The sequence below is a fragment of the Leptosomus discolor genome, chromosome 3 (genome assembly GCF_034619465.1).
Source record: "Leptosomus discolor isolate bLepDis1 chromosome 3, bLepDis1.hap2, whole genome shotgun sequence".
In the NCBI taxonomy this organism is placed as follows: Eukaryota; Metazoa; Chordata; class Aves; order Leptosomiformes; family Leptosomidae; genus Leptosomus; species Leptosomus discolor.
In genome coordinates, this window is record NC_141393.1 from 18,540,789 (window position 1) to 18,568,571 (window position 27,783).

General features: G+C 41.9%; 1 protein-coding gene across 1 annotated transcript; it reads left to right on the top strand.

Annotated features, from left to right (window-relative positions):
• Positions 1–1,744: 1,744 nt before the first annotated feature.
• LGMN (legumain) lies at positions 1,745–27,647 on the top strand. Its single transcript, XM_086462151.1, has 14 exons — positions 1,745–1,783; positions 8,217–8,396; positions 15,306–15,403; positions 16,246–16,327; positions 16,856–16,941; positions 19,022–19,097; positions 20,146–20,208; positions 21,096–21,162; positions 22,790–22,908; positions 23,583–23,672; positions 24,356–24,553; positions 25,208–25,378; positions 26,498–26,565; positions 27,375–27,647. Exons 2-14 carry the CDS (start codon positions 8,259–8,261, stop codon positions 27,412–27,414), a joined length of 1,296 nt encoding a protein of 431 aa, XP_086318277.1. The 5' UTR covers positions 1,745–1,783; positions 8,217–8,258; the 3' UTR covers positions 27,415–27,647.
• The last annotated feature ends 136 nt before the right edge of the window (positions 27,648–27,783 follow it).

Consider the following 27,783-nt stretch of genomic DNA (forward strand, 5'->3'; position numbering starts at 1 on the left):
CGCTTTTCTTTTTAAAAAAAGATTATATGTATCTTTGTTTACACGGCCATAAAATGTGTGTTTGTGTGATTGAAAAAACATAATTTCTTTAATTTCTTCTCTTCCGTGGTAGCTGTGGTTGCATGGATCATGCTGCTTCCATCTAGCAGCTTCTCTTTGAGACTCCCCACAACTGTATCTTAGCAATCTCTCTGCTTACTTCAGCCCACATACCCAGCAACACCATTCATATCTTTCCCTTACACAAGCTTCCCACCCAATTCAGGAAGGCTTGCTAACTTTCTAACATCATCAAAGAAATAATTGCATTCAGTAGTAAAAGTCTGAATATTACTTGGGTGTCTTTAGTACCTGTCTGATACATTTTGACTGAGATGTGCAATTCCTGTAGTGGTCTTCCCATCTATTATTTTTCACAATAAGGAACATCCTGCTGATGTTTTATGAATGTAGAATTTATATACAGGTTAGTTGGCAATGACATTATTAGACTTTAGAACTGATAGCTGACACAAGGTGTACCTACCTCATGTAGCCCAGCTATCATAAACATACGAAAAACACCTTTAGATTTGGATGACGGGTCAACAATCCTTTTAACTGGCATGAGATAACTTTTAGGGCAGGAGGATAATACTCAAAACGTAAGCATAACCCACGTGGCTACTAAGCTCAAATTAAATTGAGAGGAACAGACGGGTTAGGCCTTGTTTTTTGCTGTGGATCATCAGCATGACAGTCTTTGCCCTTTCAAAAAGGTAATCTCTGAACCAACCTGAATTTTATCAGTTTGACTGCGTAGGAGGCATGCCAGGTCACTGGGGACTCCAACTTCTAGAAAACCACTGATGATTAACCCATAATGACCTTTTATGTTTATGATCATAAGCAAAGCTGAGATGGTGCAAGTCAACGCAAATGGCAAATTCAGGAGCAGACGTTCAAAAACAGTCGGTTGGTAACAAAATGCAGCTTGGGTGGTTTTTTTAGCAGATAGCCTGCATGCAAGGGGGAAGCTGGTGTGCTCCTTTCTGTGTGGTTTATGAGGCAAAGAGCATGTACCTCCACTTTTCCAAAAGGATCTGATCTTCTCCTTCTCTCATTAAACATGGAGAAGCCGTTGCAGCAGTGTTTCTGGGGCGTTTTGGCAGTACATGACCCACGCCCTGGACACCTCGCTACCGGTGCGTGCCGACACCCGCGCCCCGCCGGAGCCATGCCGCGCAGCCAGGGCCCTGCTGGCCACCGCTGCTGAAATACACAGGGCCGGCGCGGGGGCACTGGTTTTCTGCCGTCATTCCACGAACTAGCCTTTGACCCACGGCTCCACCTCCCCGTCCTGCGCCTCCGGCCTCCATCCTGCCCCGCAACGCTGGCAGGCAGTGCCGACGGGAGAGCGCAGCCGGCGCTGACCCCTTCGTGCCCAAGACGCTGCACGCACGAACGCCACGGGCGGCCACGGCCCGCGGAGCTCCCGGCGGCCTCCCGCCCCCCCGCCCCACGCGAGACGCCCTCCCCACCCGCACCGGGCCAGGCGGCTCGCCAGCGAGACTACAGCTCCCGAAGTGCTTTGCGCGCGAGGCCCCACCGCCCTCTGGGCGCGGAGGGGCGCCGGGCTTGCTGGGGCGCGTAGTGCGGCCGGGCGGGTGTCCGACCCCGCCTCCGCCCGGCCGCGATTGGCCGGCGCCAGTCTCCGCCCGCCGCGGCCCGCGGTCGCGTGGCTGCGTACGGCGCCTGCCGCAATCACAGCGGCCGCGGCGGCGACGGTTCCGCGGGCAGCGCGGTAAGGGCCGGCCGGACAGCGCGGTAAGGGCCGTCTGGGCCGCGTTCTTCGGGGAGGGTGCTGTCGCAGCCGGCTGCTGGACGGCGGCGGGGAGGAGGCAGGGGTACGCCTGAGTGAGGGGAGCCGTGACGGAGCGTCGGTCCGCTCCGCTCCCCGGTGACAGAGCTGCCCGGGATAGGGGCCAAGGGCCCCGCCAGCTCCAGGGGAGCGGCCGAGGGGCGCTGCTTTCCCTCGTCGGCTCCAAGCGCTGCCGAGCCCTCGCCGCTCGTCCCGGCGCCCGGCCGCGCCCCGGCTGGCGGGGGCTGTTGGGGGCCCGGTCGTTTGTCAGCGCCGGGGCTGGCAAGGGGCGAGGGTTCGGTCGGTTTGCAGAGTCCCTGGGGCGCTGGGAGAGGGCTCGCCCCGCCTGTGCGTTGCGGGCATTGCTGCGGAGCGCCGAGCTGTACCGTCGGTGCTGCCCTCCATCCAAGGGGTTTGAGCGCAGTTGTCGCCCCCGTGTCACGGGGCCGTTCTGGCTCTGGAGCTGGGTCTGAGCTCACCCTTCTGGAAGGGCTTCACCGGGGAGAGGAGTCAAAGCGGCTCGGTCAGAGGGGCATTGCTCAGGGCTGGCGGCACAGGAGGGAGATCTTGGGGGGAGCAGTGGCAGCAGCACGGATTTAGTCCCCGGTAATGCATTTGTAACGGGGGAAGAGGATGGAGTAGGAATTCATGGGTTTTCTGCAAAGAGCTGATGATGCCTGAAAGGTGCTGTGCTGTGGCTGCAGTTATTTATAGCTGGTGGACAGCCGTGTTCATAACGTGAGGGTCTGCTCGGAGGTAGCAGCCCCACTAGTTCTTAATTAGGATTGAACAACACAGCGTTGGGTGTCTGTATTTGGGGATCAAAACAGATACTTCAATGAAGGTCTGAAATGCTAAGATAAACCATAGTGAAAGACATGTGGAGCACAGGCATCTCAGACTTTCTGTGTAATAACTTCTCCAGGTTTTCATTCTGTCCCCACTCCAAACATTTCCATGCTTGTTGAGCAGAAATGTTTACCCTCGTCTGAGTTATTCCTCTACCCTTAACAGCCCCCCGCCCTGGATCATGCAATGTAACAAATTAAAGTTATGTAGTGTTGCAGTAGCTGTTTTTTTTTTTTCTACCATCAGAATGTGATTGCAGAGGCTTTGTGTATTTGTAGACAGATATGTAAGTAAATAGCAGAAGCAGTTCTGGTGAAGACTTCAGATTTGCCAAAATTGAGTCTGGGCTTTTTGAACCGCTTAGGAAAAAAAAAAAAAAAATCCTAAACCAGGTGTATTAGATTGTTACCGTCTTAGGAAGCATAAGGAGTGATTTTTTTAAATTTTTATTTTTCCTGATAAATGGTGCCATCTCTCTGCTGCTGAGAGAGACAAATCTGCAAACAGTAGAGTGACCTTTATTTAAAATTACTTTTAAATACCTTTAACGTTTAAAACCATTCAGAGTTAACATAATTACAGATTCTTGCTTTTTCAGTGAAAGTGACTTATACATCTTCAGTAGCTATACTGACTATTTTACTAAGAGTTCTAATCGAATTAAGCTGATTCATGAAATGTTTACTAGTAGACTTTGTAAAGGATTGTGTTGCATCAGATACCATAATCTCCTTCAAAAAATGCCTTATCAGAGTTCACAGTGGTAAAGACTCTTTCCTTCTACCGTACAAAAGCATGAAGAAAATCAGACTAATTCCGCAGGGGCTTCATCACAGGTTTAGGTGCTTCAGTTTGCATAGCAGCAGGCAAAATATCTAGGCAGAACATTGCTGACAGAGGCTTGCAGACATCAGTTTCCCGTGAGGAGGGCTATTGCGAGTCACATATTTTGTGGAAGTCAGCACCTAAATATTAGTGACAGACATTATGCAAGCACTGTGTGGGAAAAGGAATTGTGACGATTCTGAAAACTAAAAGGCTAGGGGTCATAAGAAGAGCAACTGAAAAGAAATAGGGATTTCCCAGAAAAACAGGAATGATCATCTAATTGGCTTAAGGCTGTTATTTTCCCCCAAGATTACTGTTAATTCACTTACTTCACATGAAGGGAAAATGGATATATGGTTCTGTTTGTGTAGCTCTTAGAGGCTGTACTTGAGGTATTTGGAATGTAAGCTACCAAAGTGTCAACATCACTCTAAACACTCATGGAAATACTTTGATCGACTCAAACTCCTTTCTTTAGGGTGGTATCCTGTTGTTTTAGGATTTTTGATCTTAGTGGACTGTTTTCCCGAAGGAAAGTTGGGAGCTCAGGGAACAGGCTGTTGACCAGAAGAATTGTTCCAGCAGCAGCTGCCCACTTGCAGATGTGGTCTTAAGCACCCCTCTCTTAGCAAGTCAGAAATGTGTGCTAGCCATGTAATGGGAAGTGGTCAAGGTATCTCTGTCAGGAAAAACAGGTTTTAAGAGCTGAGTGAATTGTTCTGGCAAGAGCCACCCAGTTCTGTCCATGGGCTGTGCAAACCACGCAGCAGCCTACCTGCGTATGTACGTGCTATGGTTCCGCATGTGTAGATCTGATGATGAACCCACTATGTCTGAGATGTGGCTTTTTTTTCTGACGGGGTCTCCAAAGCAAACTTAATTAACTCTTCTACCAAAAAGACTAGGCAGAGCTGATCAAATCTTCTTGTATTTTTGGGGGTCAGTCAAAGCTCTAAGATCACATAGTGAATTTTCAGTCCTTCCATGTTGTCACACTCTCCATGCATTCAGGATTGCGTGTGACAGATCTTTGATTCCTTGCTTTCAGAAAAAGGCTTTTTATGTACCTGTGTTAAGCTGGTCAGTTGCTTTCTCTTCTAATATGACCTGAAGACATAGCCTGTGACGGGAACTTTCTCTTCTCAACTGAGGTCAAGAACTCATTCAGCACAACCCAGAACACAATCTTCTAAATTCCCTGCCTGAGTACTCAAAGGCTTTCTTTAAAACAAGCAGAAATATTGTGGGGGTTTGTTTTATATTTTGGTTTGGGGTTTTATTTTTGTTTTTCATTTTAGTAGTTGGAAACAAGCACTGAAAGGCCTATTCCCACTGCACATGTGTTTAATGGTTAAACCTATTTTAAATGCTGCTTGGACAACCTTGGGGAGCTGAGCATTTATTAGTCATGGTATATTAGCGCATTGTGGTATGTCTAGGCAAATTATAATTTGATTTAATTATAGTATAGGAAAAGACAGATAAGTGAGATTATATGTCATTAATTAGTATAAAAGATGAGGGTTTTTCTGTTCTAAATAACCCGTGACAAAACATATGTGGTTTTCCAATACAATGCAAATGTTTCTTGGTGTTTTTGTTGGTTGTTTTTGGTTTTTTTTCCCCTGGGCCTTCTGCATCACTCACAACTTTGTATCAGCAGTGGTGAGAAAGCTGAGGATCTGGATATCCACGTACCACATGGGAGACTGCTGAATTCCTCATGGAGGGACTGCTTGAGGAGCTTGATAGCTTAAGTCTTCATTTCTGATCTGACCCTGGCTTTTTCTGTTTGCAGGCAGCATGCAGGGCTGGTATGTTGTACGTCTGGGGTCCAGAGAACTATAGATCTGTGTTAGTATGATTTGGAGTGTGGACTCATCAAGAAAGACAGTCCCATCAACCTGTTTCCAATTCAGGACTTAGCATTCCATAGCGTATTTTTTCTGAAGCTACTTCAGTCTCCGTTGCATGGTATATCAGTAACTGACAGCTGGTGGCAGTGACTTTTTCCATGTGATGCCTGTCTGCTAGGATCTGCCTTGAGATGACTATCATGTTATATGGCCTGGTGAACAGCTGGCAGCAACACAGCTTCTGTTCATACGTCCTGGATTCGAATTAATGATTTACATGTCTAAGAGCTAAGCATCCTATGAAAGGATCTCCAGACCTTCAGCAATCATTTGAACTATTTTTTTGTATTTTTCATGTAAATATAAGTAATGTTTTTTGTTGGAGAAATGAAAAGTTATGCTTTAATGGACATGGAAAAACGCTTCTTCTCATGAAACAGCTACTGAGCTCTGAGGGATCTGTTTGCGTGAAATTCGGTTCCATATTCCAGAAAGTCAAACTCAGTTAAAATTTCTAAGGAGATCGCCTAAAATATATTGATTTTCTTTTCTTGTCTGATGTTTCAGCAGAAAGATCTACCTGAAACTGAATATTGTAATGAATAGGCTTGTTAGGCCGTGGTATATTGAGCACTTTACAAAAGTTTTAAACAACTTGGTCTGAATCTTAGCTGTGCTGTATGCAACAGAATAGGCAGGTTTTGTGGATGTTGTAAACACAGTGTATCTTCAACGCAGTTGTTAGTACGTTATTTGTCCTAATCATCTGAGGAAGTGATAAGATTGACAAGGCAGAGTTGCCATACAAAGCCACCTGACGCTGTGTTGTGACAACAATAATAAGAATTTACAATTCCAGCTCCATGTGAGAGACTGTAACTGTCTGTCAGACTGCAGAAAAATTCTGCTTATTCCTTCATATCAGCTTAACTGCTGAAGTGGCTAATAATGCAACAAACCCTAAATTGTTGTTATCGTGTATTGTTCTTGCTTCCAAATCTCATGTGTGCAGCCAGTGACAGGAGTCGCTTATTCCTGGAAGATAAATTTCCTAGATTCAAATGAGTTTTTGGAAGAAGCGGTGTCATAGCAGCACGCAACATTTGGTTCTGTCTTTTCTGTTCTGTTCTGGAGTTTTTCTTTGTGGTAACAGCTCTTCCTATAGGAGCTGATATGCTAACATGACTTCCTTTACTTTGTGCTAGCTCCATTAAAAAGGGTGAAAAAAAAAAAACCAAATCCCAACAACTTCCAAATGAAAAAAAAAAACCAACAAAAAAACCATAAAAATATATTTAAAATTATTTTTATATATTAAAAATATATTTTTCATATTACTGCCTGCAAGACTTAACCTTAGTGACCAGCAGATCCAGTCTTGGAGAGACCCATACCACAAGTTGTGTTAGCAGCCTTGACTGTTCACAGATGCTCTGGAGGTGAGCTGCCCGCTTCTCTGTTTCAGCCTCATTTGAGTGGCTGCAGTTGGATGGTTTTGACTGTGGGGAACAGAGGCTGACTTAGATACTATTACTTGGTATAGTGGTAGCTTTGGGATTGTGCCTTGTGACTGTGTCGTATGGCTTGGGAGTTTCCAGCTTTCACTGCAGAGAAAACCATGCTAAAGTAGACCACTCCACCTCTTACTACAGCACCTCTTCCATACATAGCATCAATGATCAACCTCCAGAATCTCCTTTTTTTTTTTTTTTTGTAAGTAGGCCAGTGTAAAATCCCATCTCTGTGCATGAGGAAATACGTAATCTTTATGCATGTGCCCAGAGTATGCAATGCTTCAGGAGAATTTGCTTTAAGTTACACACTGGATGAGCAGACCTGAGACTGTGACCAATATACATAACCTGCCTGCCCCTGCCCCCATCTCCACACCAACCCAAAAGCAAATCTTTTATTAGATATGGCCAGATTGTTTGCTCTAAAAGCAAACACTTTATCAGGCAATCAAGGTACTCGGGAAGTTCACTAGTGAGGACGCTACTTCTAATCCTTTCGAGAAAGTAGAAGAAGCCATTTCTTCATGGGCTGAAACCTCCTCTGGCTCTGCTTTTCTGAACTTGACGTCCACAGGCTCAGACCCAATTCTCTCGCTGTGCACCTTGTGCAAACACTTAACCATTGTGCAAAAGAGACAAAAATGCTACTCTTTGATGTGGTGCTGGTTCACATTTGCTCTCCACTAGCATAACAAGTTGCACAAATAGCATGAGGCTCTCACTGGGGTGCAGTTCCGCCCCAGCCCCAGCAGTTAGGGGCGTATCTTGTGCAGAACAGCGGCACAGGCTTTTGACCCTCTCTGGCTTTGTGGGCACAGAGAGCTTTTGTGACACTCTGACCTTCTCTCCGTATCTATGGATTCTTGTGCCTACATCACCCGGGGTTTGACTCAATAATAATGGGCTAATTGCCAGTGAGTGGAAACCAGGGAACTACATAAGCAGAGACCAAGAGAACAGTATTAATCTGAAAAAAGTTTTATCTGTGAAATGCTTGATAGTGAGGCTTGCTCTGTATTTAAGGCTTATTCATTACTAGCTATTATAGAACAAAACAACCAGAGAGAGTTGAAAGAGTTGGTTGTCCTATTCAGAATTGCTTTCAGTCAGATTTGAAAGCTGACAGAAAACTCTTGTAACTACTAGCAGCTTGGTGCTAAAGGAAGATATGACCAGAAATTGTACTGTGGGTTGAATGGCCTGTAAACCACAAAAAACCCTCTACAAACAGGAAAAGCTTCTAGTTGTGATACTACTGATGTTTGTTTTGCATTTGTTTTATTTTTAACTGATGTCTTCTGATCTATTTCTCTCAAATTTCTTCATTAGGGATTCTTTTTATCCCATTTGTGGAGTAAATAAGGAAGAGAGATGATATTGAAAACACTTGTGCTACTGGGCTGTGTTCTGGGCATCAGCACATTCTCCATGGAAGAACCTGAAGATGGAGGCAAGCACTGGGTGGTGATTGTTGCAGGTTCGAACGGCTGGTACAACTATCGACACCAGGTAAGGACCACTGGTCCCACATGCTGATGCTGGCCACGCTCCAGAAAACGCCTGCTCTGGGACTCATGGGGAGATGATAGCTGCCTAGACTAGTTCAGTCCTTCTGTCATATGGGCAAGTGCTTCTATTTCTAGGCTTCCAGGAGTGTGTGAAGTTTCCAAACTGAAGAGCAACAAGATTCACTCAGATCCTGGTCTTAATTATTTTTTTTTTCTCACCCCAAGAATTTCCCTCCACTGCTCCTTTTACTATTTGAATTTTTTTTGCTTATAACTTTGTCCAGTCTTTCATCTTTTCAAAAGCTATCATTAGCAGGAGGAGCAGTATTCTTCCTCTGATCATGTTTCTACATCCTGGGAGACCTGTATCATTTAGGCTAAATATTCTACTACTAGGCTAGAGGATCTGACCTCAACTTGCAGGTGAACAAATGATATCTAGAATTAAACCTCATTTTGAGACACGTGCATGTTTCTTTCCATTTGTTTTCCTCTTTTCCTTATGTTATGAAAAGCTCACTTCTCTCCAGTTAAAAAAAGCTGTGAAGGCACAGTATGTTTTTGCAGGGTGGGGGACATGCAGAAGAGGGTTCTTTTTAACCTGAATCAGTTTGCTCACTGTGTTCAACATCATGGCCTCAGAGTTTTGTTGGCACAACAAGGGTACGGTGCGCTGGGGTGCAGGGATCAGAGTGAATGTCAGAAAGAGAAGAGGGATCGGGAATTCCTGAGTTTGACACTGCTGTCCAAGCCAGTGTGTTGTGGAATTGTGGTCTGAGTGTGTCAGAATGGGACAGGATAATTCAAGTGACCTAACTCTGATTAAGTTCAAGACTTTTAATCAGCCGTCCAGAGACTACGGCAGTTTTTCCCTTTGGGGAATTCTTGGGTGATCCCTTAAACAATTTAATCTACACTTAAACACAGTCTTTGCTCTGAACTTTGCTTTCCTGGAGAACAGGGTCCATTTAATTCTGATTTACATATACTTTTGTGTGTTTCTAAATGTTAGAAAAATAGTTTACTATTGTTGGTTAAGGTGAACAAGAGACTGAAACGGTAGTGTGCAAACCCAGCATTTTAAAAATTAGATTGTATTAAATGTACTGAGTACAGCTGATTTGCTGAACACTGAAACTTTTAAAGTATTTATTGTTTTGAATGTAACTGCCTGTAAAATCTAGAGAGGCTTCATCCTCTCTATTTGTGTTATTTGAGGAAGAAATGAGCCTTCTGTGTGCTGGGCACACTGGATTTTATGTTTATGTTTCTCTTCCTGCTCAGCTCACAATCAGGTTGTAACTTTCAGGTGCAGTGATGAGCTTAAAACTAAATGAACCAGACTGACAACCTTCTTGCATCTGAAGATGAACCTGTTACTAGCAAGTGCTAGCTCAACACTTGGACAAACTGGTTTTATGGATTTTGCCAGCTTCTTGCACTGTAGCTATCACCTGATAACCATAGTTGAAATATTACAGCTTTTAATATAAACTATTCCTATTTCAAATTAAATCTTAAAAAAAGAGATACTTACAGTTGAAATTGGAAAACAATTAAAAAAATACTAGTGTTGTACTTGATCACTGCCTGCCCTGGGGTGTCTAAATATAATTACTGAGTTGTCCTCTGGTTGTTGCTGTATAACCAGTCTTGCTGGCTCCCTTCCACTCCAGGAGGAGTTAATACTGCAATATTCATTCTTTAAATAAAGCTACATTTTTGAAGCTGTGGCTCATGAGAATTTCTTTTTTACAGTTGCCCAAGCGCAGAGTTTCTAACCTTTCTGTCAGTGAGCCTTCAATAGCAAGTGTGTCTGCCAAGTATAATGGAGTTATGAAGAACACAAGATGCATGCTTACATATTTGTGTCAAACAACTAGTCTTTTGAACATGCCACTTTCACAGAAGCAAATTAACTTTTGAGTGTGGTCATGCCTTGCAGACAGTTATTAAGTAATTGCTTTTCAAGGTTAGAAAAATGAGAATGGGATTTCTTTAAACACCTTCGTTTTGAAGATAATGTCAGCTAACAATGCAAAATATCTTCAATGTCAAATTGTTCTGTATGTCAGTCCTAGAAATGTCTGTATTTTAACCTCTGCTGCTTGCTTCAGGTACAGTATTAACATTTGGAAATAAAAGAAAATTGGGACACTACTAATAATTCTGTTGAAGTTAAATCAGCGTCCTAAAATAAGAAAGTCTGTGTGAAGGATCCTTCAGAATGGGGCTGAGCTCCTACTTACCTGGGCAAGATACTGTACTTCTAACTTGTTATGAAAAGAATCAGTTCCCACAAGACGCAGCAAATCAGCAGGCTGTGCTGTCTTGCCTAGCGGCCTTTTGTGGCCAGCCTTAAGGGCCTGGCGGGAGTGAGCACCCATGGTGGGAAGGCACGCTGAGGCAGACCCAGCAGTTAGTCATTGAAAATCCAGTATGAGTGCCACAAAGTGCAAGCCAGAGAAGGGTGCCTTGGGTATCAAAAAATCGGGGAAATTTTTTCCCAGTAAAACTGGCTGAACCATAGTCTTTTAGGAGAGTTACACAGAGGAGGAAAGTTACTAGAGAAATGTCAGGAGTTATAACAGATTTTTGGAAATATTATGCAGACTGATTACCCTGTCTTTGTGTGAGTGCTCCATACCTCCCAGCAGCGGAAAGAAAAGCACTGCAAGAATTTAAATCATTTGCTCAGGTCACTCACAGTGGAACCAGGAATAGGACTTGGACTTCCAGTTCTGTGCTTCAGCCATCATGAAAGTCATTCCACAGTGAACACGCGCACAAACACATTATTTTTTAGTAGAATAATACCTGTACTTCCAGAAAGCAAAGCAGCGTTCCAGGATTGCGGATTTGTGTAATTCTTTGCTTTCCAAGAGAGAAACTGCAGAAGAAAATACGTTGTACTCTAATTCACTTTCCTCCTGCCCTCACCTTTCTTCCTCAGATCTTCTCTGATCTAGCCTGTGTACAAGTGAATGTGTAGATGTGAATGTTCCTGTAAGTAGTTACTCAATGTGACTTTTTTTATTACCAGACTGGTTGCTATTCCCTACATGCAACTAAGCACTCATAATATCCCTTTGTAACTTGAGACCTCAGCAGACACATCTCTGGGTTTCAGTTGCTGAGTTCAGCTGTTCAGGGTACAGTTAATACACGATGTTCCATGTTTGTGTTACACTTATATTTTGTGTGCTCCAGTTTTGCATGCTCGCTACACACAATGCAGTCAAAACATACCCTGTTGCCTTCTGCACTAGTTACCTGGTGGCAGTGTGCATTCATCTGACTAAACAGCTGTGAAAGGAGAAGAAGATTACACCTTCAAAAATGCCTCTTAACTTCATACGTGAAAGGTTTGGGGGAAATAGTCCATTATTGTGTGCTGCAAAGACACCGTGAACGCCAAGTTTGTAAAGACTGTGCAGACCCTGGAAACACTTGAGTTTGCACCTGTAACCTCAAGGGATCTGAAACTCCTTCTAAGACTTGTAATTCAGCTGTCAGTGGTCAGGATCTACTGTCAGTGGTGTAAACCTCAAGTGGTGACAAGATAAGGAGAAACCCCCCCACACCATTTGCACTCATGCAGGAGTGAGATTCACACCTTGATAGCTGAACTGGGACTGTTTTCTAATCAGGATGATCTAAATTTGTCTTACACACTTAGAACACTTAAAATTTATTTTAGTGATGAGATAAGTGATGTATATTTAACCAAGGGAATGAAGCATGGCTGGGATTTCAGATGTACTCTTCTACTGTGCTTGTATATTAGAATTCATTCTTTTTTAGGCCGTGCCATTTCAATGTACCTGTAATGGGAACAGTGCCGCTTTGCAATGAAGCTGACAATTCATTACACATGCTTTTTAGCCATGAACCTAGCAGTCATAAGACCAGAAGTAACTAATTTCTCAGAAGTCCAAGATTTTCCTTTTAGGAACTATTTATGCATGCATGCATGTGTCATAAAACAACTTGATTTTTCCAAAAATCTGCACCACCACCACCCCGCCCCCCCCAAGCAGTCTACTTGAAAGCTGTGTCACGCAAATGTGTAAACAGCTGTATGGCAGGGAAAAGTTGGGGTGGGTGGTTTTTTTCCTTTTAGAGTTTCCCCCAAATGTACATTTTAGGAAACAAAATGCTCATCCCAGGAAAACAGGGGAATTCCACCTCTGATCCCTATGCTTTCAAAATCTAGGAGTTAATTATTTAAGCAGATTTAAGCATAGGTCTTCCATAGAAATTTGCTGATGTAGTAACAGGTTTAGACTAACCTGAGGATGAAAGGACTGAACCATGCTATTAATAGTGTCCATTTTGGAGCTGGCATGTGAGGTCAGTTGTGCAGTAGCCTTCTCTTCTGTTCGTTTGTGCAGGGCAGGTGCTACCCATCCCAAACCGTGGCCACAAAAGCATGATTTGCATTTAGTGACAATTTACCCAGTAAATGTTCATAGCATTCATTTCACATACTAAACCAGCAAGAATAATACCAATGAGATCTGGAACAATATTAGCTGTCTCTTTTAGGATTCTTTACAGATACAGATATGCCAGAAATATTTCTGGAAGAAACAAGACTCAAATAGCAGTGTTTGAGAGGCAGTTACAGATCAACAGGAAATACTCTACATTCACTTACATCTGCCTACTCTAGCAATAGATTGGTTCTATTCTGGTTTTGGTTTGGGTTTTTTTATGTGTAGGGAGGGAACAGGAGGAGCATGTGACCAACATCAAAGGTGGCTAGTCGGGTCAGCTAATTCTATGCAAAGAAACCCCAACCGGTTACTCAAAACTGTCCTACTTTTAGCCAATGGAGTTTTAACAGTAAAACATGGTTTTGCTGCTTTAGCCTAAGTTGGTGATATCATTATGCTACCAGCAGGTACCGTTCCCTTAGCAAAAGCCTTAAAAGGCTAGGACAATCTCCAAACAGGCATAAGTTAAGTTTGAGGGGAATTGATTACATTGATCCTCTTCTCCCCACACTAGGAAATTTAACCCATTTAAATTTACCACCAGTGTTTCCATTACTAAGACAAGACATAGTGAGCAAAGAGTCAATGAATCGGAAGGAAGGAGAGAGACCAAAAAAGCTGATAATATGCATTTGCAAAGCTTAACTAATTTTGCATACTTTGGTATTAATTAAAAACGCCCCTGAAATCCTTGCTGGCCGTGTGAGCACAGGCACTTGCTGGTTGAATATGTTGGTGTTATATCACTATAGTATGCCTAAGCATTTCTGTGTGTTGCTAGCCTGTTTCTGTCAGCGTAACAGAAGTGTATTATGTCTTGAGAGTGAGAGGGGAACTGTGATCTACCCATCAATCAGTGTAGAGAAGCCCTGATTAGTGTTTTCTTGTACTTCTGCTTGGGCTGCTTCTGAAAATCAAATACATGTTTAGTCAAACCTGCACTCTGCTGTTTTATATATGTGATGCCTTTATAACTGTTTAACCTCTATTGGCTTGTTAAGGCACCACCTGGTATAATGACATACAAGGAAACAGAGGACTATAAACAGTGGAGATTGTCTGGGGTAGGTGGAAAAGAACAAAGGCTGATGTGCATAGTAGGAAATGGAACTGCTTTAGTAAGGACAATTAAACTTTCAGAGTCAGTCACGTGAAGAGATTCTGCTGTGGGAGAGTTCATTAGCATTGAATGTGCCTCACCCTTCTTAGAATCTTGCACAACTACCCTCCCTTTTCAGCTTCAGCTACACTTAGAAGACCAAGGATTATAAAGTGATGGGATTTTACAGCATGCTTTCAGTTAAACTAGTCAAAATCACTAATACTTCTGTCATCTGAACTTATGTAGGTCCACTTAAACCACTTCAGTTTGGTTTACAAACTAGCAAATTAGATTAGTTCAGCAGAAGTAAGCTTTAATCTTGCTTCTTGCCTGCATTTGGAGTATGCATGTTAGATGAGCTTTCTTCCATTAAATCTGCACAGCTGTTTCTAGTAAGAGGTAGGTTGTAGTTCTAGAGTTTAGGAATGATTGTTGATATCCCATTAGGTCATTCACAGACTGCAAGTTTAAAAGAAGAGAATTACTTGGGCTGGCATTACTAAGAATTTAGCAATCTAGTAGAGGTTTGCATTTACTGTAATGCCACTTGGATGAGTATTGTTATTTCTGCGTCATGGGAAGATGGTCCTGTAAAGAAAATCTGCTTCTGCATGTCCTGTACAAGTCAGGAGAAGAGCCTGAATAGAAATTCTACAATTCTGTTTTCCACTGAAATCTGTTTTCTTGACCTAAAGTTGCTTCGTTGTTACTCTAGAAGAAATATATAATTAAAAAGGAAATTTTCCTTAACCAAAATTCTCATCTAGTAAAACAAAATTTAATAAGATCTTTGCAGAGATGAGATCGGTAAACCATACTTGCTTAAACCAAGGACAGTCTTTGATGCTTAGTCATGCGGGCTTGGTGCAGAACTAATTGGAATTGGTGAAAATCCAACTCTCTTCTGTTCCTTGGCACACTTTGGATTTGTCTGTCAGTGCACAAGGTTTTCTTTAGATTTTCTCACAGAACACAGAATATTGCTGAGAGTCTTTTGTTAGATTTTCTTACCTATACCAAATCTGAAGTAACTTCTGGTTTCTGTTTAAATAAGAACTGAAAATAGGTAAGTGAGAGAGAGATTTTTAGTCATAGTCTCTGCTATTAATGCAAATACACCTAGTTGGAGAAAGACATTGAGTTTTGGTTTAACCTGTGCACTTCAGCCCTCTAGCAACCCTCAATCTCTTATATTTGAATGCAGTTTCATTTGGACAATAGCCTGCTCTTAGGTCTGCAAAGCTATTTTTCTTCTGGTCTCAAGGGTAAAATCTGTTAAATCTAGTAATGAAAATCTGCTTAATTTCAGGCAGATGTGTGCCATGCATACCAGATTGTACACCGAAATGGAATTCCAGATGAACAGATCATTGTCATGATGTATGATGACATTGCTGATAATGAAGAGTAAGTGATGAATGTGCACTATATGGTCACTATAACGTGCCATAGTCCCTGATGCGTTTTGAGTTTGTAGTAATTTTGTAAGAAAAGCCTTTAAAACCACCTGTGATATACATAGAGACGTTTTATCCATCAGCACAATAATTCTCCTTTGAAATGTGCTCATGAGCTTTCTAAGCCTTTACTCCACAACTCAGCATCAGTTGTGGCATTGAGGACTGCAGCGCTTCATTGTTATGAGAGTAAGTGATCTTCACTCCCAGGCGTAACAGTTTACAGCAGATAAATAGCGTAAAACCACAGACACGGGGAAGCTCCCTGTATGACTTGCAGGGCTTTTTTGAAAGGACATTATGAGATTAATTTCCAGAATGTACATTCAACAAAGAAGTGTACATGTCCCATTCTTGGGACAATGAAAGCATATCATTGCTTTCAATATGGAACAGTTCAGTTATACAGCCTCTAATTCTGAGACAACTTCAGCAGAAATCAGTGGACTTCACATGCACAGCAGCACTGGGAGCAAAGAGGAAAGGGGACTAAAGGCAAGACTGAAGGTAGAGAGACCACCTGCCTACATCTTCAGAGTAATTGACATGATCTGAGGTGGGATGCTTGAAGGTATGCTGAGGGTAGGGACACCTGAGGCGAGCATATGTGACTGACTGAAGTGAAAAGGCCTTTATATTCTGAGATCACTTAATGACACTTGGTGCAAGTATCCATACTCTCTCTCAGGCAAGCTGGCCAGTCAGGACAGTTTAAATGGTTTCCTAGTTGTTCTGTGGTCATTGTGTGGCACATGGCCAATTCTTCACATTTATGTTCTGTTTAACTTTCAGAAATCCAACAAAAGGCATTGTCATCAATAGACCTAATGGCACAGATGTGTATGCTGGAGTGCCCAAGGACTATACAAAGGAGGTAGGAATAAAACACCATTCCCCAGAGAAGGTTCAGCATTAGCCAGTGTTCTGAATAAATCCTTTCAGCCTGTAGCTTACACTCCAAAATGCACGTAGTATAAAGGCTCCAGCTTATGCATCTGCATGGTTTGACATGAAGTTTGGTGTTCATAAGATGAATGTAAGCAATAGATCCTTTGAAGTGAAGTGGTGGTCATAAAAGTAAACGTTTACACTGTTCCTGTGCTAGCACATGAAATAAAAGAAGGGAAAGTCTTGCATTCATAAGTGTTGTAACTCAATCTGAAGAACAGCTGTGTAAGACTAATTGTTTCATTAAATTGGAACAGTAATACAATCACCTGGTGATTTCATGATTCAGTATCTGAGCGAGTAATCAGTGGCTGTCACATTATATAATGATAGGTTGGCCAGCTAAACTTGCCATACATGCATGGATTCTGACTTTCAGGAGCCATCTTTCTAAAAGAAGATTTTGTTGTTGCTTTTATGTTCAGATGTAACTTTAATCCCCTTAAATCCTTAGGATGTTACTCCAAAGAATTTCCTTGCTGTTCTCAGAGGAGATGCGGAAGCAATGAAGGGAGTGGGATCAGGAAAAGTATTGAAAAGGTAAGAGAAGTTCAATTTAGAAAATGATTGCCCGTGTGGTTGTACGTTGGCATGGTTTTCAACACAAGAAGAGGGTAAATTAGAGCAACTTGAGAATCCAGCAAGACTGTTCATGGCAATCCCAAGTCATTCACATTAGAAATACAATGGTTCTGGTTTCTTAAACTATCCAGCACCAAGAAGCAGCTGCTGATATTTGACTGGTATGAAGTCCAGTATAGATTAAGGTGTAAAAACTCTAGAGGGTATTGTCAACTGTGTTAAGGTATTTTGTTACTTAGACTATTGTCTTTTGCAAGAATGGCTCTTCAATGAGAGTTTTATTAAGCTATGGAGACCTCTGGAAAGGGTTTCTCACTCAGTACTTCTAGTGAAAACTTATATCATGTTATATTTTTCTATGTACGTTATTTCCTGTAAAACCTTTAAGAATTTAAATTTGACCATTTGGAAGGACTAACCTTGTTAAAGAAAAATGGTGTAAGTGCCTGTCTTCATCTGACAGTTTAATTTTGGAGGCAAAGCAATGAAACAGAATGGAAGAACCCTGCCCCGGCATTGGGGAGAATAAAAAAAAGGAGCAGGACAGCAATCGAATAAGCTATTGCTTTCAATTGTCTTAACTTCATCCTGAAAAGCTGAGACAGAAAATTATATATGCAAGGCATATAGGCAAAAAGTTAATAAATTCCTGCACATTTACTAGATTGTTCTCTTCTAGTAGCTGGAATGAGTCAAGAGGTGACTATAGAGCATTTTTTGTTACAAAAAGTACTTCAAAACACACCTCACCTGTGAAAGCTTGATGTTAAGTCAAATAAGGGAGTGGCTATGCAGAGGGCCAAAAGCTCTTAGCTACTCAGAAAGACAACTTGAACCCACATATAAAAGTCCTAGTTATTTACATTTCACCTTGGTTGAATTTTTCGCACTTAGGGTCAAGAGTGGGAGCCAGAAAAATAACACCCAACCCTTCTTTGTTAGGCTCTGTTGTGTGAATTTCCAAGTGGCCCGACTTCTGCTGTTGGGTGGGACAAGACCTCAGATATCCTCTGCCCAAAAGGCTTCTAGATTGTCTTCCAGGTTGTTCCCTAACCAGCAGGTTATCAGCCAGGCAGAAGGCTGGACAATGTCCCCTTGAGCTGCTGCAGTCATACTTCTTTGCAGTCAGGAAGGAGCAAAAGCAAATACAGATTCCTGGACCACTGATACAGAGGAAAAGAGGAGGGCTTGGGGACTCCTTCCAACCTGTTCACATATTTTATATTTAATTGTCCCTGAATACAATTTTAAAGCAAAAGCCTTTTGCAAATCTGGCTGTTAAGGCAAGATTTTAGTATCACCCAAACATAACCTGTTTGTTTTAGAGTGCAATAAAAATCTACGGCAAATAGCGTACTACACAGATGTTAGGGAATCAAAGCCTGTGGGCCTGCAGTGCTTAACTGACTGCAGAGCCACTTAGTGCAAATGCCAATCTAGCCTAATGGGTGAGTTTGTTTGTGTGTCAGTTCTTCATGGAGGTGTAGGCTGGCACTGATTTGGCTAAGTATGACCATATAGATCACAAGGTAGTGCATAAACATACCTTGATAAACATACCTTTGATCTTATCAAAGAAGTTTCTATGGTTTATCCCTGTGTTACTGGTGCCTCAGTGTAACTTAGTTATAAAAGCATTGTTTTTTTACCAAACTGCTACAAATGCCCACAGTGTAACAGATTCTTCAGATAGGCATTAAAAAACAATTTTGCTCCCACCATACTCGACATACTAGCCCCTGCCTCACCAGCAATCAGTTTACAGTTTGAAGAGTGAAGTGTAATAGCCATATTCCCCATGCTTGAGGGACTAGGCTATATCCCTGTTTTCATTCCCTTTGCAGACAGTCATCTCCTCTCACAAGCACACAAAGCAGTATGCTTTGGGAGGAATAAAATAGTACCAAAAGGAGGAGGTGCTTCAGCTGTGTTATTTTCAAATATTGACATGTCTTGGCATTGAGAAGCAGATGATTATTGTAGTGAAGATTAGGTTGGAGTGGCTAGAAAGAATTTGTTTGCAATTTTTTCATTACAGTGGTCCCAAGGATCATGTGTTTGTTTACTTCACTGACCATGGAGCTCCAGGACTTCTGGCTTTTCCTGATGATGATGTAAGTGTTTTGGGGGATTGCTTTGCATAAAAAACATCCTGTTAGTGACATATCAAGAGAAGCTGGCCAGCAGATCAAGAGAGGTGATTCTCCCCCTCTACTCTGCTCTGGTGAGACCCCACCTGGAGTACTGCGTTCAGCTCTGGGGCCCTTGATGCAAGAAGGACATGGACCTGTTGGAGCAGGTCCAGAGGAGGCTATGAAAATGATCAGAAGGCTGGAGCATCACCCCTGTGAGGACAGACTGAGAGAGTTGGGGTTGTTCAGCCTGGAGAAGGCTCTGGGGAGACCTTATAGCAGCCTTCCAGTACTTAAAGGGGGCTGACAAGAAAGGTGGGGAGAGACTGTTTACAAAGGCACGTAGCAACAGGACAAGAGGCAATGGCTTTAAACTAGAAACGGGTAGATTTACATTGGATATTAGGAAGCAGTTCTTTACCATAAGGCTCGTAAAACACTGGCACAGGTTGCTCAGAGAGGTGGTAGCAGCCCCGTCCCTGGAAACACTCAAGGTCAGGTTGGACAGGGCTCTGGGCAACCTGATCTAACTAAAGATGTCCCTGCTCACTGCAGGGGGGATGGACTAGATGACCTTTGGGGGTCCCTTCCATCCCAATGCATTCTATGATTCTATGATAAATGTGAAACACAAAAATATTTAATGTACTGCCATATTGAGGGGGGAGGCAGAAAAAGAGCAATATTCTCCTCATCACCCCAGTTTGAATTTTTTCTAATTTGAATCTGAAGCATTCAGTTGAATTAAGTTGTGTCATTTTGTATTTCATTGGACTTTGGTGGTCCAGGCAGACTGTTTCACACAGGTATGACTTGGCTTTCTGGTGCGCTGTACATGTCATCTGGAACCATTACTCATCTTTTCCAGAGTGGTAAATACTAGAACGTTGAATTTCAGAAGGGCAAAGCACTGGATGTATTTAATAGGAAATAATACATGTATTCGCAGCAGTTAGTATTTACTCCTATTAAGTGAATTGTGTGTTTGTTGAACATAAGTGGTTTTAATACAAGCCTTCTTATTTTACAGCTTCATGTGAAAGACTTGAATAAGACTATTTGGTACATGTATCATCACAGAAAATATCGGAAGGTAAATAAGAATATCAGAAGTTGTGAGATTAAAAGAGCAGCTGGCATGGAAGAGAGAGATTTGTCTTCATTTTGAGAGTTGTTTAAACCAGGAGGAAGCTGTTGCCATGCAATGAAATTTGGATTAGGATTTTGCACTTAAAAGGATTGATCCTCTCCAAATTTACTCTTTCCATTTTTAGTTTACAGTCGATATTGAGATAGAGTGTTTTGATAACAGCATATATTCTGACCAACAGTGGAGAAACAACATCCATAACTACTGCACCCTCATAATATGTACCTGACTCTTTCTTCCTGTGCTTTGTTCACTTCAGACTGCACTGATACTACAGGAAGTTTGTATATACCTCACGTTCCTCTTACAGTTACTAATATAGTTTAAGAGACTGTACCTCTTGTCAGAAAATTCTATGCATTTATTTCATCACATGTAGTTTTAAGCAGAAAAACAAATATTTAGAGCATTTTAGCAGCTTGCCTTATCTAGGCAACTTTCTGTGCTAATCTGTCTACTATGGCTGGCTGTATTTAGGAACACATAAATGGCCAGTGGTTCCAGAAATACTACATTCAATGGTGGTACATTGCTGTGCCTAAAGAGTGACTGTATATTTGATTTGTGCTTTGTACATTAGTCAGTAGATCCCTCTGGATTCTACAGAGATTAATAGCATCTTTTCACTGTGATTGTTTCCCCTTTCCACATAGTTTAATTCCCCAAAATGAAAAAATTATCTGTTTGCTTTTGTGTTTTATTTCGTAGCATTATGGCTAGCTTTTGTTTCGGGATAGCAGTACAGGCCAACTACCTACAGCTGAAAAGCACTGAAGGACTTTTCTTCATTTCCTTGTGGGATTTCTTAAGGTCTCTGATTTATTTTATAGATGGTGTTTTACATCGAAGCATGTGAGTCTGGATCTATGATGAATCATTTGGCTGATAATATCAATGGTGAGCAATCAGTTAACTTAGTGGACTTAAATGTGACAACTTGTCACAGGCCTAAACAGGTACTGCGTCAAGGATAGGTTCAAGGCACTTTTATGTATAGTTTTAGCAGGGGAGCACAAGAATTAGAGAAAGTAATGTTTTCTATTTATGGGAGGTTGCTTTTAAAGACTTAACCGAGTCTTATAAAGACTGTCAGGGCTTTCCGTTTCTTGCAAATGAAAGGCTGAAAAAGTATTTCTTTTCAGGAACTATGTGGTTGCCCTGAACTGGTAGCAGTTAAGTTATACTGACATTTCTCAGCCTCAGCACTGCTAACAGCAGGTGTGAAGTTCCTGCTGGCAGTTTCATTGTTTGGCAAAGGCACTTGTGAGACACCATTGCCAGGCAATGTTGCTGCACTCATTTGCACAATAACCCAGGAAGCAAAATGCAGATTTTTCAGGGTTTCTAAGCTCCCTGCTGCAGAGCTGTGAGCTCAGACTTGATTAGGATGAGGAATCACAACCTTTTCAAACTCCTGCTCCGTGACAGGGAGACTGGGTGCTCTGGCTTTCCTGTAGTTTTGAAGCTGTGATTCCACGAAAGACCAACCACATGCCTATCCATGGCTTCCTGGGTCTTTGGCCATGGAGCATGCTGCCTGGCACCCACCTAGACTTCTTACAGCCCCATCAAGGGCTTACAGAAAGTTCATGCAGAGTGTTTCATATTGATGATTTTTCAGAATAAATGCTCAGTGAATCAGCATTTTTCAAAGTTTGTTCTGTTAGAAATTTCCAGTCTGAGAACTCTGGTTTTACTACCAGCTCTGCCACAGACAACGGCAGAAAATGGGCTATTTATGTTTTACACTACGAAGCTGTCTTTGGCACCCTTCAGTGGTGAACTACAAAGCTTAAATGGTTACTAAGCATTTTAAAGGATGATAAGAGCAGCACTTTACTGCAAAGACAAGATTTAAGACTTTTTTTTGGCTTTTGAACTCTAGAAACAACACTATAGCTATATGAAAGCATGCCTAACACTTTTTTATTTTGAAATGTTGACTTCCTCTCACTTACACAAGTATGCTGTGAGTTGACTTTGGCAAAAGTCCAAAATAGCTTTTGTCTTAATACCTGTAAAGACGTGTTTACCGTATTTCTCTTTTGTTAGAGATGACTTGCTGGAAGCACTGTGCTTGGGGCAGATGTTGTAGAGGTTTGTTTTGCTTTTCTTTCAGTGTAGAGTGTTATGCAAGAAAGAGTATTACTTAGAAGGTGGCATTTTCTGGAAGAAAAAGATGACTTAAGGGATTTGCTCCAAGTTTGGGGAAAAGTCCTCATTATTGTAATAAAGAAAATGAATGTATAGATGGTTGTCAATGCACAGTGTTCTCAGGCAGTTCTTTGAATAGTAGATTTTTCCCTCAGAAGGGCATTCTTCTTTAAACACCCCAGACCACACATTTGGCAGCAAGGAAGGAGCTGAGGCTGACTGAACAGAATGATTAACAGGCTTCTTTCCTTCCTGCTATTTAGAAGTAAATAACTGAAAGCCAAAAGACTTAGACAAATACATCACGTGCAGCTAAGTACTAAATCATGTGGGGCGGATGTAAAAAAATTACTTTATATTGGTCTTACAGTTTATGCAACAACAGCTGCCAATCCCAGAGAGTCATCTTACGCATGTTACTATGATGATGAAAGGCAAACTTATCTTGGGGACTGGTACAGTGTGAATTGGATGGAAGATTCAGATATGGTAAGTTACTTAGATGACGTTTCTGCATTTCTGTGGATGAAAAAAAATCACTAGGCTTTTTAAAAATAGCTCAGGATTTGTAAAAATACTTGGTTTTGTGTGAGACTGAAATCAACAAATTGAGTTGATAATAGTAATTATCTACTACTCAGAACCATATATAATCTTTATTTGTTTGGGCTGCTAAATTTATTTCTCAAACTGACTTGCAGAAACATTGTCTTCTTTTGTTATTTATAAGGTTAGAAACTGTCTAACTTCTAGTTTCAAATTCACATAATCTTGATTTGCTAACCTGAAACCCCATCCCCAAATTTGCTAAACAAATTGGACAGTTTAGTAAGTTGTACCTCTGGTTCAGGGATCCTTAAATACTGAACTGTGGCTGATTGTTAGCATAATGGAAAACAGTATGAACGAAACAAATCTGGGATTTGTATGCTAGCCCACTCCCTTCTTGCCCATTTGCTGGGAGGAGATCACTAAAAGCAATTTGAGAATATGCTGCCAAATCTTCTTTTCAATTTTTACTTTTATGTCTTTCAAAGGTTGTGTAGCTCTTGCCTTATACCTCCTTCTACATAGTGGCAGCTAAGACCCTTTCCAGGTGTCCTTGCATTTTTAGAATAGCTGAATTTAAGTATCTGTCACCACATGGAAGTTTATTCATGCAGGAGGATCTAAGAAAAGAAACACTCCACAAGCAGTTTCAGCTGGTGAAGAAACGCACCAACACAAGCCATGTGATGCAGTATGGAAACAGAGTATGTATTTGAGTGGGCTTCCTGGTCAGGTACATCTTAAAGCCTTTTGGGCCCTGTGCTTTCATCCTTGAAAAAAAAAAAAAAAAAAGGAATTATCACTGTAAACTGGCAGGATTGAGTTAGAAAATGAAACTGTTCATCTCAAAAGACCACTTAGCATTTAAAAGACAATGGTCTTGATGCTAAAGGAAATACAGTCTTGTATTATGCTTTAATCCAAGGAGTCAGGATACGAGTTGTCCTTCAAGCTCTGCTAGTGATTTAACACTTCAACCAAGTCTAAGAAGGGTATTTACCACTTCCAGGAATATTACAACTATTAATTAAATGTTATTAAGTACATTGATCCCTCAAGTGGGAAGAGCTAAGAGGTGATATATCATTTATAATAGTCCCATTATTCAACAGATTAAATATTTGTTAAAAAAAAAGGTCAGGTTGACCTTTGTCAAATGCCAGTCATTTTCCCTACAGTGAGTTTTGGAAGTAAGTTCCCCAATTTTTGGCAGCTTTGACCTCATGTTAAAAAACCCAATGCAAGCACACACATACGCTTACAACCCTATGTTCTCTATTTTCTTTAAGAAAGCAAGTTTAGAGAGTTAGGTTTTCATAGCAAAGCAAATCAGATTACCTACTGGAGGTGACTGACAGTTTCCATTTGTTTACTCTCTAACCTGCAGAGCATCTCCTCTATGAAAGTGATGCAGTTTCAGGGCATGGGGAAGAAAGCTCTCCCCATTTCTCTGCCACCTGTAGAACACTATGACCTGACACCTAGTCCTGATGTGCCTTTGGCAATCATGAAACGAAAGCTGATGGCTACCAATGACATTTATGAGGCTAAGAAGATTGCTGCAGAGATGAAAGCACACCTGGAGGTAAGCAAAAAAAATTTGAACTACCCATCAGGTCAGATTCGTTTCCATCCTAAGCAATGGCAGAAGTAACACCCCTGAAGCCAGTGGGATTGCTTCCAGTTTTTGCAAATTGCAACATTGCTCTTCAGACTGGTAGCCTCTAGCTGATGGTTAACTCTTCCTTTAAAATTCAGGGATCTGTTCTACAAGGCACATTCAGTAGTGGCAAATGTAAGCAAATGCAAATGTAAAAGTCAGTCTCTCAGCTTTTTTCACCAGCAGATTTCTCATCTGCATCCATTGGGATTCTTGTTGGGAGGACTTGTTCTTTGGCATTAGAGAAACTCTTGTCTCAGCAGAACTGAATTCTCCCAAATCAAATAGCTCCTGCAGAATGGTAGTCAGTATTGGTGGTGTTGATGTTTTCTTTCTTCTGGCAGAACACTAGAAGGACAGTGGGTGATTTTGGGTGCCAGGAGTGTGACTTTCTGTCTCCCTAGTTTTCACTTGTGTGCTGAGGCAGGTCCAAAAGGCTGTGATAAAATAAATGTCAAAATCGAGTTTCTTTAAGAGCCCAAGAGTTGAGGGAGGTTTAAAGACAGAGAAATTTCATTCAAAATCTTCAAATTAGCTTTAGAAAAAGCGTGGTTTAAGTTCTTGTTGGTTTATGTGCAGGTGAAAGAATTTATCCAAGAATCCATGTGGAAGATAATCACCTTAGTAACAGGATCAGAAGAACAGACCAACCAAATTCTGTCAGTCAGATTGACCATCAGCAATTATGACTGCTACCAGTCAGCGGTGAACCACTTCAAAGCTCGTTGCTTCAACTGGCACTTAGCTGTGGTGAGTCAAGCATTAGATATAACCTGGTAAATGTACTGGTAGAACAAGCACAGCAGTTGTAAGCACATCTGCAAAACCAGCTTTCATTAAAAAGCTGGCTTGGGGGCAGTCATACAGCTTGGTTTTGGAGAAAGGGTAAGTAATGTTTTTGGAAGTAGGAAACCACTTCCACTACACCTGTAGATAAGGAAGATGATTACTAAAAGTACTTTTAGTAAAAACAAAACCAAAAATAATCCCCAATTTTTACTAGTTAGTGCTGTTCATCAACTCCCTCCTGAGAAATCCCAATATTTGATAAGTCATGTTGTATTTCTGCTTGAAGCATCTCCACTGGCAAAACAGAAAAGCACCATCACTGTGAATTCCTAATCCTGCTGCATTCAGATTTCTGTATTATTATGATTGTTTGTTGCATAGTTATTTGCAGTTGCCTAACTGCTACTTCCATGGTCTTGTTGAATTCCTGAGAGCCGCTTTTTAGTTTAGGAGTTTTATTACTCTCTGCTTTTCCTGGGATCCCAGTTGAGGGCCAAATCCTGTTGTCCTAAGCACTGTTTAGACAAGAACAAGAGAAGGTCAGTTCTTATTCCAGAAAACCCAGTCCTGATGTCAGGCAAGATAACCTAAGCAGGCAGTGGTGTGTGGTAAGATGTGTCAACAGCAAATTGATTGATTTGAGCAGAAAGCAGTGGGATTACCTGGCAGGTGGCCAAGATTTCAGTACTGTATAGAAATCAAAAGCAGATGTACCACTCCTTCAGTTGGAGCTTCTCATCAATCAGGCTATTAGGAGACTGCATTGCTCTGTTAAACTTTTAGTTCCTCTTTAGGGTTGCTTGGTTTTTTTGGTTTTGTGGTGGTTTTGGATTAAATTGGTTAGATGGGTGAGCCTTGCCTAAGGGGCCAATGTGCAGCAACAGCTGAATTTACCTAATGAAGTTCAAAGAGCGAAGTGTACAGAAGAAAGATCCATTTAGCCTAGTACTAGGTTGTCAAGACCATCAATTGCACACCTTGAATATTAATAGCATCTCTAAATCACTTCCCCAGTTTAGTTTGCATAAAGAAAACCTGCTCTTCATCCCTGAAGTTACTGACAATGTTTGTTTATTTCAGTATGAGTATGCACTGAGACAGCTGTATGCCTTGGTCAACGTTTGCGAAGCAGGATACCCCACTGACAGGTAAGGAGGTTCCCAGATACACTGTGTAGTTCTGTCTGTGGTTAAAAAAAAGCAGAAGCTAATGGGCAGATGAAGCCTAGTGCTAAAACCTCACTTATTCTGCTCTGCTGACCATTTTGTCAGTAAAGTTCTCAGTCTAAAGTTATGAACGTTTATTTTGGAAAGCATATCATTATTAGTCCACTCCCACTCATAATGGTCCATTTCCCCAGTAACCCTTTAATTTCCCTGTTGAAGGCCCTCGGGGAGATTATAGCCAGTCAGAGGTCCCACTGCAACTGCATAACATAAAATAGCATGACTGGTGCAAGGGTGTTACCCCCTTAACTCCTGTGTGATCTTACACTGAAGCAAGGTTGGGAACTGCTGTTATTTTCCCTGCTGCCCACTGAGCTGCTGACTCAGAACACCACAGCACTGCTGGGTTCTGCTGAGGAAAGGTATATGGTGCTAGGGCCCTCATCTGTGAGCATGTGGTAGAAAAGTGGGGAAATAATGGTCCAGGCTGACCTGGATGGTGGTGCGGTAGGGGCAAAGGAAGCATGGTGTTGAAATTCTGTCTTGGCAGTTTGTGGTAGAGATGGGATCCTAGCTTGTGAGTCATGCCAGAGGAAGAAAAGGGAGAGAGGAAAGCAGAGGGGTAGGGAATGGGAGGGTGGACTGGTAGTTTAGGCAGCATGCACACGCAACCCAGAAGGTGAAGAACTGCTGCCCCCACTCCTGGTAGCATCCCATGGCGGTCAGTTTGGGAAATAGTTTGAAAGCAGAGCACCTGAAAAGTTTCTCATCGTTATTGTTCTCTGTTGCAGAATATGCCTGGCCATGGATCAAGTGTGCCTTGGGTATTGATGGAAACAACAGTCCCTAATATAACCCTTACTACAAGTGATAACTTTCCATAACTGTAATAATCCAGACTTTATGCGCATGCAACACGAAGAGGGTCAACCACTGTACTGGAACTGTGCTGGGAGCTGAGGCGCCTGAGCATGAGCAATACAGCACGCGCCAGTGCTCTCCCCTGCGTCCCCACCTGCTGACAGCCTGGTGGTTTGACACAGGCATTTTGGCAGACCACCTGGAGCTTTCAAGCTGGATGATTTGTTTCAAAGCGCAATGCTCTTAAGAATCTCTGGATGAGCACTACAAGCCACCTATCAGTGATTGCTAAATCTATGCTAAATTTAAACATTGAGTCATTAATTCTGAAAAAAGTTT